The 13,728-nt window shown below is 37.1% G+C and overlaps 1 protein-coding gene across 1 annotated transcript; it reads right to left on the bottom strand.

Moving 5' to 3' along the window:
* Positions 1-9,376: 9,376 nt before the first annotated feature.
* Positions 9,377-11,528, bottom strand: LOC130630000 (uncharacterized). Its single transcript, XM_057443397.1, has 4 exons — positions 11,420-11,528; positions 9,845-11,264; positions 9,601-9,703; positions 9,377-9,403 (listed from the first exon to the last, which is right to left on the bottom strand). The coding sequence occupies exons 1-4, from the start codon at positions 11,526-11,528 to the stop codon at positions 9,377-9,379; spliced, it is 1,659 nt and encodes a 552-aa protein (XP_057299380.1).
* Positions 11,529-13,728: the final 2,200 nt, after the last annotated feature.

Below are 13,728 nucleotides of genomic sequence, written 5' to 3'. Positions count from 1 at the left end.
CGATGTATAGTGATTGCTGTTTGGTTAATATTTTTGTTAAGCCACTGCTTGTTGTATTACTAATGACATCAGTTGTAGTTGCAATTCTATAAGTGGATCTATGGCTGTTGATTTAAAAGCATGAGATTTACCAGTGGATGGGGGTCCAACGAAAATGCTGAACAAATTTAAGTTTAAATGAAAGCCGTTTCTTATTTTTATACTTGCGCCTGATTTCGATAATATATAGTTGATCGTGGTTATTATGGGTAATAAAATATATCCGATGTTCGATATCAGCATTCAATTTAATGTAGCTTAACATTTCTAGCGTTAATACTTTGTTATAATCCATTTCTTGTATCATGAAACGTTTACCCAATGCACTCCATGTTTCATCACTCGCTTTATTGATGCCATAACGTCATGCAATGCCAAAAAAGTTCAGCAATAAATCCGTTGACAGTTATGAAGATGGGGCTTTTATAGGGTTTTTTTGTGGAAGACATTAAATTGCTTAGACGGGAAATGTAATGTTTTCTTGACGTTTACAGAGTCATTTTATGTCATTTTTGTGGGTTTTTTAAATATTTAATATAAATGCTTGATTTTGTAAATGAAAATAGAAAGAGTAAAAGTTAATTTAAGTGTTTTTTGAAGTATAATATGAAAAAGGGGTTTGATTGTGAATCATGAAAGCAAATTCGTTATATTGCGAAATGTTTAGTGTAACAAATCAACTTGGTATGTTTGTTGATATTTTAGTTTAATTTAACTGTCAACTATGATTTAATCTAAAAATAGCGAACTTTGCGTAGCTGCTGCTATATTCGTTGCATTTCTGATGTGAGCCATGTGTGAGCTAAATAAGGACTGGTTGGTTTATTATTTTTTTTAATTATTATTGCGTTACTGCGTTGCATAGTTATATAGGTTTAATTTTTTTACGAGGGGTATTCTATAGTTTAGCCCTATCAGGTTTCGTAGCTAGACCAGAATTGGCGCATAAATGGGCAAATCGTTTACCCGAAAAAGGAAATATAAGTCACATATTCTGCAACTTGATACGCCAACAATCTGCTCCAGAAGTAGATATGGAAGCTTTTAACGGTAACCCATTAAACTACTCGTATTTTATTTCAATGTTTGAAGAAGTAGTCGAAAAGAATGTTCTTGATGCCAGGGGAAGATTGATTAGGCTGATTAAATTTACCAGTGGGGATGCTAAAGATCTGATATAGCATTGCATATATATACCTGCAGACATTGGATACGTTACTGCTAGAGAATTACTTAAAGAAAAATTTGGTGATCAATATGCTATAGTTGCTGGATATCGTAGAGAAATAAGACTGCGGCCTGCTGTAAAGTCTGGCGATAAATCCGCTTTCAGAAAGTTTCATAACTTTCTTGTCAAATGCAAAAATCTGTGTTCAATATTATCCTGGAATGCATTGGATAATCAAGACACCATTTGTCTTCTCACCAAATTACCCATGTATTTGAGAGATAAATGGAAAATCAAGAGTGGCCCCAAAGAAGTTTATATCAATACCACGTTTGGAGTTAACCGCTGCTGTTTTGTCGATCAAGATGTCCAAGGTCATAAAGAAAGAATTAACATATCCAATAAATAATGAATTCTTTTGGACGGATAGTCAAGTCGTTCTGAGTTACATTGGTAAATCAGAAAAGAGATTTAAAATTTTTGTGGCAAATAGGATTCAAATCATTAAATATCACTCAGATGTTAATCAATGGCATTACATAAACACTAAAGACAATCCAGCTGATTATGCTTCTCGAGGAATAAAGGCTGATCAAGACAAGGCAGAAACTTGGTTTATTGGCCCAAGCTTTCTTTGGAAGCCGAGACATGTTTGGAAACAACCTGATGTTGCTGCAAAGATTTCGGAAGATGATCCGAAAGTAAAGAAGTCTGTGCATGTTAACATGAATACCATCTAGGATGACGTGTTGTCAAGAATTGAAAACCGCTTATCAAACTGGGAAAAAGCAAAAGGAGTAGTAGCATATGTTTTTAAATACATCTTTATATTGCAATATCGTATTGAGCAAAGAAGACAAGAAAAATTATTGTTAAAAGTTGATCATCCACATCTTAAACATCTTAGTGTTAACATGATGGAAAATGCAGCACCTAAAATTATCAGTCTACTGCAAGAAAAATATTTTGCATCAGAAATCGATTTTCTGAAAAGGAAATCAAATTTAATTTCATCCAGCACCATATATGTATTAAACCCATTTGTGGATACTCATGGAATATTACGTGTTGGTGAGAAACGCAAATTTTGACGAGAACGTAATCCATCTTATCCTGCTGCCAAAAAATTCGAAGATAACAGAATTAATTGTTCGTTGGTGTTATGAAAGGTAGCTCACAGTGGAAGAGGAATGACCTTAAATGAACTTCGTGGAAATTGTGTTTGGGTAATAGGAGCCAACACAGTTGTACGTTCTCTTATTAACAAATGCGTTACATGCCGTAGCTTAAGAGGTAAGGTTGGGAATCATTTAATGGGCAATTTACCAAAAGAGAGATTACAATCAGAGCCGCCATTTACGTATTGTAGAGTTGATATGTTTGGTCCCTTTGTAATCAAGGTTAGGAGGAATGAATTAAAAAGGTTTGGAGCAATGTTTACATGTCTTAGTAGTCGTGCTATCCATTTGAAATAACATCATCAATGGACACAGATTCATTTATACTCGCATTAAGACGTGTTATTGCAAGAAGAGGAAACATTAGAACCATGATTTCTGATAATCGATCAAATTTTGTTGGAGCTCAGTCAGAACTACGCAAAGCATTTGAAGAAAATCAAAAGATCAAAAGCGTGTCCCAGAATTTTTATCTAACCATGGCACAGAGTGGATAATTTGGAACAAAAATCCTCCAGCAGGTAGCCATATGGGGGGACGATAAATACGTTCAGTAAGATCCATATTGACCGCACTTTTAAAGACTCACGCAGGTTCTCTCAATGAAGAATCACTAATTACCTTTATGACTGAGGCTGAAGCAATTGTTAATTCCAGACCTTTGGACTGTTGAAACACTGAATGACGTTAACAGTATGCAACCATTATCTCTAAGTCCACTTTTTACAATGAAGAGCAAGGTGATAATGCCACCCCCTGGATCATTCTCACGACCTGATCTATATAGTCGCAAACAGTGGAGAAGAGTCCAATACTTGGCGAACGAATTTTGGGACAGATGGAAAAAAAATTTGCGACTAGTCTACAGCCAAGGACGAAGTGGCAAAAGAATGAACGAAATTTTAAGGTTGGCGACATTGTTCTGTTAAAAGAGCACACCGATCGTTGTGATTGGCCGATGGCGAGAGTAATAAAAACATTTGCAGACGGGACAGGCACAGTTCGTAGCGTGGAAATATTTTTATCACAAAATGCAACAGGACAGAAAAAGGTGATATTGGAGCGTCCAATTCACAAGCTCGTTGTGTTGGTTGAAATTGAGTAAGATTCCCCGACGAGGGAGCCTTGTTGTGTTAGTTTCAAGATGTTCCCATTTGAGACCCGGGTTACACAGTCTGTGTTTTGTTTATGTTTTTTATGTGTAAAGTTATGTGTAAAGTTCATGTATCTGTTTTGATGTTTATGAGTGTACTGAGTCTCTATTTGTATAAAGGTTTCTGATTCATTATATTTAGTTGTGTTCCTTAGGGACTGTTATGCATTGAGGCATGCTTATTGTCATTACCTTTGCTTTTTACATAATAGTAATGGCCTTAGGTATGTCTCAAGGGACATATGTATATATGATGTTTTTTGCATTTTTGCAGTCAGTTGGAAATTAGTTTTCATACTAGTAAGACATGACAAAATTGTTTCTGTCATATTTGTTCATTCTTGGTGTTTACCAAGCACATTTGTTCTTGTTGCTGCACTGCAAAGTTAGGCATAAACTTTACCACTGTTGAAAACAAGTACGAGTTATGTTAAATTGTGTCGCTTACTTTGGCAGCAATACAGTAAGTCTGTTGACCTCCAGGATATGGAAGATTGCTTAATAAAGTGTGCCAACTGTTCTAAATTTGTGTTAAAGTCAGCCTTGAAACGAAAGAAAGTGCATTCCATTAATATTGGTGAGGGAGTCGAAAAGCGTCAGCTCTCGGTTCATGATAGCCAATTGCAATTGTGCTTTCCGGATAAAGACATACATGCAATGGATGAAAATCAAGTGATTTTACTGGTTCTTACCAAAAAATTCAATATCAATTACAAGGCAGGGTTCCCACAGACCCTGGAAAGCCTGGAATATATACCACTTTTGAAAAACTCAAGGAAAATCTGGAAATGCACATATCAAGTCTAAAAGTGAAACATTGTCTTAGAATGAGTTAAATGGAAAAACAGTTTCTGGTAGTTAGCAGTGTTCAGAAATCTTCTTTTGCTGAAGTTTACATACACACCTGTATTCAAATGCTTGATAATATATTCTTGATAGTATATGTTTGATAACCTAAATGTTTCAATTTCAGTTTTAATTTATCCCACTGTCTAATATGTATGTTTTTTAGACGCTATTTAGTAATATCTAATCCTGCTGTTTTTACTCAGGGAACCAGGAATTGAACTTAGTATACCTTATGTTTATTACCTCGGAGACCCGGGGAAAACAATATGTTTTTTTATGTGACCAAAGGAAAATTATATACTTTTCAAGGGTCATGTCCAGGGAATTTTATATGTTTTTCTTGAAAACTCAGGGAAATTTTTTAGAAAATTTCTATGGGAACCCTGCAAGTTACTCGAGTTGGTTAAAAACTAAATAACTGGCCATTTTTCACATATATACATATTTTGGTATTAGTTTGTTTCTGACAATTTTGTTCTATCCATGCAAATTTTGTTAACGTCTCCAGTGACTTTGCCTTTCAGAGTCCAGTTTGAAATTCAAAATAGCCACTGCACAACTAATTCCGGATCACTTTACCCCCCTTATTCAGTCTGAGAATTTACATGTATTGATATATACTGATGGGTTGCAGAGCAGGGGACAGGATCCCCTCCTGGGTAAGCAAATTTGGTAGTTGGGTCTTATTCCAGGTAATAATAAGCTATGCAACTACCCATAATTACCCAAAATCACCTAGAACCAACCAAAGTCACCCCAAACAAAGCAGAATCATCCAGAACAATTGAGAACCAGCCAAACTGATGAAATCAATGGACCTGCTTATCTTTTAGAGTTACGCTCTGCTTTGCGTTAAACCTGGGCTCTTTTAGAAAGACTTTTTTTCATTCTTCCTAAAGGTCCGCCTCCATGTTCAAGGCATGAAAAGAAAGAACTAACTAATATCAAAGTATAAAATAAAACATAATACACAGAAAAACAGAACAAGGTATATGGATGCATTAGTACATCAATGTTCTTTAAAGCTTGCGGCGTTCTTCGAAACAAATATATCAAAATCAACTCCAAGTACTGCAGTAGTTACAAAAATAACATCACTTCATATTTATTCCAGCTTTATGACGTGATATTATTCTCTAAAGTTTTGAAAAACATCTCAAGAGGAAGCTGTTTCGCTTCCGCAATGATGTCTTTCGATTTAAACTTCAAAACATTGTTGGGGGTCTTTTTGACGTCATTAGATCGCATATATTTTCCAGACCTGACAAATGTTCTTAAAAAACTGTACATACGCTTTCCCTTACCCCTGGATTGTTTTATACAGATCATGTTCAAAATGTAAGATGATCTTTTTCATTCACGTGTGCGTAGTTGCATAACTTATATAATGAACAACGACAAAGTTGTAGGCTTTCAATGTAAACCTATTAAAAGGTACACAAAGCCTGGAAGTGATTCTGAGTCAAGGTGGGAAAGCTGTTAGTTAATAAGTTTTTAAAAGAGTTTCGTTTCATAGGTTATCGATCAATGGTTTCAAAAAACAAAGAAAATATGTTTTATCAGTGCAAAAACCAACCATTCTTGATTGCATCCTGTCTTTTGGGCTGACTATCCCACTTTTACCTCAATCTAGTAGGGACGCGAAATTTGCATATTTTGCTTCAAGATTGACGATCCTGCTTTTTCAAAATGACTCACAAGTAAGTGTTTTCTACGCCCATCACAAGCCAATGTTTTCTTTTGGTTTTATGAAATGTAGAGCGACTAAATGGTGAATAATAGTGATAAATCTCTCAACCAACTCTTTTCCGTTACCATGATAGCTGTGAATCGACCAATAAAGGTTATTAACAATTGCATGCGCTCAACTAGCGAGAATTTTCAAGTCTGAAAATAAATCAACATGAATTAAATGCCAACAAATATCGCTAACTGTGTATTTTTATTGTAAGATAAAGAGAGGATATGGTTTAAAAGAGAGGATTTATTTACTCTACTTTCTTGATGCCTTGATTACCTTTTTAAGCATTCCCTTTCCCAGGTGTCACGGATTAAATTGGTGGATTATATTTTTTAACCTTGGGTAATTTCAAATCAGCTTTTTATGGCAGTGTGCCGGTCAGTATATATTATGGGAAGTGATTCATCGTAATCAAACTTAGGGAGGCCAAGTTTGTTCACTTGGTCTACAGGGTTAACGATCCTGCTGTACCCATAGTTATTCTTGTAAGAAGCTCTGCAAGGGGATGTGAAATTTCTCTTTCATGTCTTCGTGGTTTTACGCCCACGCATATCATCACCCCAGTAACTGGTCCTGACCAAGGCTGGTCCTAAGCATCAATCACCTGTGTAAGGCTGAGTGTTGGGATCCCGTAACACATGTAAAGCTACAGCCAGGTTCCCAAGTCCTGGCGCATAGGTAGTTGTTTGCCCCCTTTTTATAGTTTTTATTTATTCGTATATATATACGTTTTATGTCAACATATGTTGTTGTTTTTGTTTTGTTGTTGCAATATTTGTATTGTACAGAGGGTTGCTTTTTTAATTAAATTTGTTGTACAGACCATCCTTGTAAAAGGGAGATCTTGCTTTGTATAGAGATCTTTAGAGGGTTTAACCTCTACCACTAAAAATAAGAGTCATTAGACTAGTCGAATCACTACAGCTTGCTGTTTTGTTATCTCATAATCAATTCTCTAAGGTAGGCGAACTATTTGCAGGTGTTCTTCAAAGTTTGGCTGTTTCTAGAAGTCCAGTTGATCCCTCCCATTTTTTGCGTGCTATGAAACATCATATTTCAGCTGCGAATGGAAGTAAATTTAATATCTTTGCTCAGCACGACGTCCCCGAGGTTCTTGAATATCTCCTACCTGGTCTGTCATTAGACTTTCCAATTCTTGAAAGTCTTTTTAGTACTGTGATCAAGACATCAACCACTTGCAATTCATGTCGTATTACCAGGTCCCCAGAAGTTATAGCACCATGCATCCAACTTTGCATCCATCCCTTTCTCTGCACCCCACGTTACAATCAACCTTAGATAATTTCTTTGAAAGCGAGGAGTTGTAAAAATTTTCAATTAAGGGCTATTATCAACCATTATGGCAACTTAAATAATGGTCACTACACAACCATAGCCTTCGAACAAATGGTACACAGGTGGATACATTGCAACGATAGAGCAGTAATTTTCTGTGATGACCGCCTTATTAACAGTCACGAGTCATAGGTTTTCTTTTTAGAAGAGCTGAGATGGAATATTTTAACCGGAATGAGTCAGCAAGGGGCTTGACTACACTCAGTCTTGTCTTTGGAGAGTGACGACTCCACTTGTTACCTGAGTTAAAAACAAGGAATAGCACAGTTGAACAGAAAGTGGTCAAAGTTAATTTTAGGAAGATAGGGATGTCTAGTTTCTGCTGATGACCGTCCCCGGACCTCTTCGATGTGACCCAGCTAGACATCCAGGGTACTTAGGTTCAGAAATATGGGTCGAAACCTACCTGCCCTTGGTTAAAGTTCTGTTCATCTTTTCAATGTGTTGTGTCCTTTTTATTTTATTTTTTATATTTTTTTAATTAATTCCTTGTAAAAAGGGAGAATTGTGCTTTTAGAGGCATGTTCTCTAGAGGAGTACAACCTCTAGCTTGTTTCCAAAGACTTAACAGGTTGAGTTCATCATTGCGGTGGCTTGCCACCTCTTTTCAGGCTCAACCCAAGTGGTAGAATTTCGAGACATCCAGATGTAAAAAGAAGCACACATGGAGGTAAAAGTTAGGGATTTTAATAGGGAACTTAAAGGCTTTGTTAGGGAAACCAAGCGACGAAAACAGGTCCTTACTGATTCTGAACAGAAACCCCTTGCACCTACCTCAATGGCAAAGAAATGCACGATCCATCCATTGTTTTTCATAGCATAACAAAGTGAAGAATATTTGCTAAGCTTTCGTTTGTGCCAATATTCCCTGTTCTCTTCACATGGACAAGTCAGTTCTAACATAATTACAGTTTTGGAAGAACTGGATATTAATGACACGCTCGGGCGTAGTTGTGTTATTGCAATGTATGGTGGAACAACTAAAACGGAATTTAAATCTGACTCCAATCGGAAGCAAGGTGAAGAAGGCCTGGACACTTTGTATGCCTCTTCTTAGATGGTGATTGACCGGCCGGAATGAAATTAATTTTGTTGCACTTGGCAACCTTGGCAAGAGGTTCATATGATACCAAAAACTCTTTTAATGCCTTAACCAAAACTATTAAAACCGAGTCATGACGGTATGTGTATCTACCCTGCGTAAGGGAGGTCCTGTCCTACAGGCACCGAATATGTGAGAGACATTTGAGGATGGTTTCTTGCACAGAATGCAACTTTTGTATTTCTCAATTCCCCATCCCACAAGATTGCTTGGAGAGGGAAGGGTGTCGTAGGTTGCCCCTATACAAAAGGAAGTTAGACATTGTGGCAGTTAAAGAATTGTTCTCTAAGATAAATCATTTTTCACATAAGAGCACCATTTCGTCCAATTGCCTTGCAAATGCAACTGTACAGCTCTGGCATGGTAAATATCTTCTTCATTTTCTTCAATGATATTGGAAACAAGCTTTCCGTAAGCATAAGTGCCTTTTGGTGGTATATTTTTGTGGTCTAAGAACCCTAAGCCAGATTGACCAGTCTGATGCAAACCTAAAATCCTTTTGAAATTGAGCTGACTATCCGCCGAAAGAACTGCCTTACTAACTTTTCAATTTCCAGCTTTCAAAACTGGTAGGCACTTAGACACACAAGGGTCGACAGAATCTCTTAGTAACAGATGTCCACTGATTTTTGTAGATTTGAGAACAGATGCAAGACTTTTCAGGGGAAGAGGACAAGGCGATGTCGAGGAATATAAGGAAATGTTGGAAATTGAATGATGCAGTTTTAACCATTTCCTAATGAAAACAGAAAATCTTTGCTCTAGTTTTGTGATAGTAGATAGAGAAACTTCATAAATTAATAATGGCCAGCGGATTCTGGGTATTAACAGATGGTGTAAAAACCAAACCTTATGGACCCCTTTATGAAAGGACCTGTCTATAGCCATAAGTTTGTCTTCGGCATCATTTAGAAATTCTTGTATTGCAGCAGAATCAGACAAGGATGAGTTTATTGTTCTGCCTAAAAATCTAATTGGATTAGAATGAATGGATGGAATTTTTTCGCTGCCAACTGTAAACGGTGAACTTTGGACGACTTTTCCCTTATCAATAACAATGCTGCGTGATTTAGAAGGCCTAAACGACATGCCTACCCAATCAAGAGCTGTTGTACACCTGTTCAATAAATTTTGAGTACTTGGAATTGACGTGGACATTAAGAACATATCATCCATAAAAGCTTTTATTGGGGGTTGGTCTGGGATTTTGTTTTTATTACATTCAGTATCAATAAGGCTGGGGGTAACACACACATACTCAATAATAACGTTTATAGCTGCAAGAAATAGTATAATGGAAAGTGTACAGCCGATAAAAATTCCCTTACAGTGTTGATGCCAACTGGAAGGAGCAGAAGCCGAAAAAGACTTACTCCACAGGCTGTCGTAGTATAGTTGTATGAGCCTTATCCATGATTCTGGTACACCATAGCGTCTCAGAGCCATAAAAATCAGCTTGTGCGGAACTGAAGGGTACGCATTAGCAATATCAAGCCATATGGCTGAAAGTGAAGAATGTTGTGCCTTCGCATTCTTAAGTGTGGACCAAACAAGAGACATGTGTTCCCAGCAACCCGGAACTTTTTCCATACAACCTTTTTGAATGGAAGTATTAATGAAGTTTTTTTTTATAATATGCGATTCTAACCGCTTGGAAATCAAACTAAAAAAGAGCTTTCCTTCAACATTCAGAAGAGCTATGGGGCGAAAATCCTTTATGTTGGATGGACAAGGTGTGTTATTTTTAGGTATATAAACTTCAGATGCAATTCTCCATTGCACAGGAATAAAAAACTTCTTTAGACAAGCTTGAAAAATGTTAAACAGAAACGATGCAGTATGAGGACAATTCTTACATACTGTGTAAGGAATTTGGTTCAGCCTAGGAGAAGAAGCATTTCTACGGGAATGTAGGACAGCTTGGAAATCCTTGAACTTTAGCTTGGAAGAATCAAAAGCTGAGACTGGATTTGGTGGTGAAGGCAATCCAGGGAGATCTGAAAGAGGTATATGGCGTGAAGGATCGTTCAAGGTTGAATGGTTGTGTGAATCCATTTCGTTCCGGGCAACTTCAAGTTTTATTGAACATTTGGGATCTAAAATATTTTTTCCAGCCAGATAAGGATTCCTAGAGAAAGCCCGGCGTGCATTCGAGATTTTCCAACGTCTTTTCTTATTCCGCTCACCTCTGCGAAGTAACCTTAACTTGGCCAATATATCATCTAAAAGGTTTTGCATGTTGCTTTTCTCAACTGGGTCAGATGTGCTCTTAAGAGTTCGGAGTAGATTGTTCTTCTCGTTCACCAAACTGATGCTGCGTAAAGCTTTCCTGTTCAAACCTGATAGGTTGTGCTGGGGAAGTGACCTTACACCAAACAGGTGAGACGCATGGTAGTAAATTGTTGATTCCAACAGCTCCACTTTTTTTGACAATGGGTAAGAGCCTAGAAGATTGTGGAAAACTGCATCATCAAGGGAATTCCACAATTTTGTGTCAATTGACTTCGGCCAAGCAATAGGTTGTTTCCATTTCATAGTGCTAAGATGGTCAGGTTCTGTTGATTGCTGAGAAAGAACACTGTGGGAGTTATCCGGGTTAGCTTTCAGCAGCCAAGACTTTTCAGTGGAATCAACAGCTAGCACATCTTGCAAAACAACTAGAAATTTCACTTCTCCATCTACGGTAAAAGGTATGGAAGGGGTACCAGGGCAAGCAGTAATACGAGAGACAATTTTTGACACAAGGCCGTTGGCACTGGCAAACCGTTTTAGCAGTAAAATGTGATGGGAACCGCACGACACTACCTCTTTTTCAACTAGAGCAACTCCTCGCTTTCAAAGAAATTATCTAAGGTTGATTGTAACGTGGGGTGCAGAGAAAGGGATGGATTCAAAGTTGGATGCATGGTGCTATAACTTCTGGGGACCTGGTAATACGACATGAATTGCAAGTGGTTGATGTCTTGATCACAATACTAAAAAGACTTTCAAGAATTGGAAAGTCTAATGACAGACCAGGTAGGAGATATTCAAGAACCTCAGGGACGTCGTGCTGAGCAAAGATATTAAATTCACTTCCATTCGCAGCTGAAATATGATGTTTCATAGCACGCAAAAAATGGGAGGGATCAACTGGACTTCTAGAAACAGCCAAACTTTGAAGAACACCTGCAAATAGTTCGCCTAACTTAGAGAATTGATTATGAGATAACAAAACAGCAAGCTGTAGTGATTCGACTAGTCTAATGACTCTTATTTTTAGTGGTAGAGGTTAAACCCTCTAAAGATCTCTATACAAAGCAAGATCTCCCTTTTACAAGGATGGTCTGTACAACAAATTTAATTGAAAAAGCAACCCTCTGTACAATACAAATATTGCAACAACAAAACAAAAACAACAACATATATTGACATAAAACGTATATATATACGAATAAATAAAAACTATAAAAAAGGGGCAAACAACTACCTATGCGCCAGGACTTGGGAACCTGGCTGTAGCTTTACATGTGTTACGGGATCCCAACACTCAGCCTTACACAGGTGATTGATGCTTAGGACCAGCCTTGGTCAGGACCAGTTACTGGGGTGATGATATGGGCGAGCGTAAAACCACGAAGACATGAAAGAGAAATTTTACACCCCCTTGCAGAGCTTCTTACAAGAATAACTATGGGTACAGCAGGATCGTTAACCCTGTAGACCAAGTGAACAAACTTGGCCTCCCTAACTTTGATTACGAGGACTCACTTCCCATAATATATACCGACCGGCACACTGCCATAAAAAGCTGATTTGAAATTACCCAAGGTTAAAAAATATAATCCACCAATTTAATCCGTGACACCTAGGAAAGGGAATGCTCAAAAAGGTAATCAAGGCATCAAGAAAGTAGAGTAAATAAATCCTCTCTTTTAAACCATATCCTCTCTTTATCTTACAATAAAAATACACAGTTAGCGATATTTGTTGGCATTTAATTCATGTTGATTTATTTTCAGACTTGAAAATTCTCGCTAGTTGAGCGCATGCAATTGTTAATAACCTTTATTGGTCGATTCACAGCTATCATGGTAACGGAAAAGAGTTGGTTGAGAGATTTATCACTATTATTCACCATTTAGTCGCCTTACATTTCATAAAACCAAAAGAAAACATTGGCTTGTGATGGGCGTAGAAAACACTTACTTGTGAGTCATTTTGAAAAAGCAGGATCGTCAATCTTGAAGCAAAATATGCAAATTTCGCGTCCCTACTGGATTGAGGTTAAAGTGGGATAGTCAGCCCAAAAGACAGGATGCAATCAAGAATGGTTCGTTTTTGCACTGATAAAACATATTTTCTTTGTTTTTTGAAATCATTGATCGATAACCTATGAAACGAAACTCTTTTAAAAACTTATTAACTAACAGCTTTCCCACCTTGACTCAGAATCACTTCCAGGCTTTGTGTACCTTTTAATAGGTTTACATTGAAAGCCTACAACTTTGTCGTTGTTCATTATATAAGTTATGCAACTACGCACACGTGAATGAAAAAGATCATCTTACATTTTGAACATGATCTGTATAAAACAATCCAGGGGTAAGGGAAAGCGTATGTACAGTTTTTTAAGAACATTTGTCAGGTCTGGAAAATATATGCGATCTAATGACGTCAAAAAGACCCCCAACAATGTTTTGAAGTTTAAATCGAAAGACATCATTGCGGAAGCGAAACAGCTTCCTCTTGAGATGTTTTTCAAAACTTTAGAGAATAATATCACGTCATAAAGCTGGAATAAATATGAAGTGATGTTATTTTTGTAACTACTGCAGTACTTGGAGTTGATTTTGATATATTTGTTTCGAAGAACGCCGCAAGCTTTAAAGAACATTGATGTACTAATGCATCCATATACCTTGTTCTGTTTTTCTGTGTATTATGTTTTATTTTATACTTTGATATTAGTTAGTTCTTTCTTTTCATGCCTTGAACATGGAGGCGGACCTTTAGGAAGAATGAAAAAAAGTCTTTCTAAAAGAGCCCAGGTTTAACGCAAAGCAGAGCGTAACTCTAAAAGATAAACAGGTCCATTGATTTCATCAGTTTGGCTGGTTCTCAATTGTTCTGGATGATTCTGCTTTGTTTGGGGTGACTTTG

The sequence above is a fragment of the Hydractinia symbiolongicarpus genome, chromosome 2 (genome assembly GCF_029227915.1).
Source record: "Hydractinia symbiolongicarpus strain clone_291-10 chromosome 2, HSymV2.1, whole genome shotgun sequence".
Lineage (NCBI taxonomy): Eukaryota > Metazoa > Cnidaria > Hydrozoa > Anthoathecata > Hydractiniidae > Hydractinia > Hydractinia symbiolongicarpus.
This window is presented reverse-complemented; position numbering and strand designations above follow the sequence as displayed.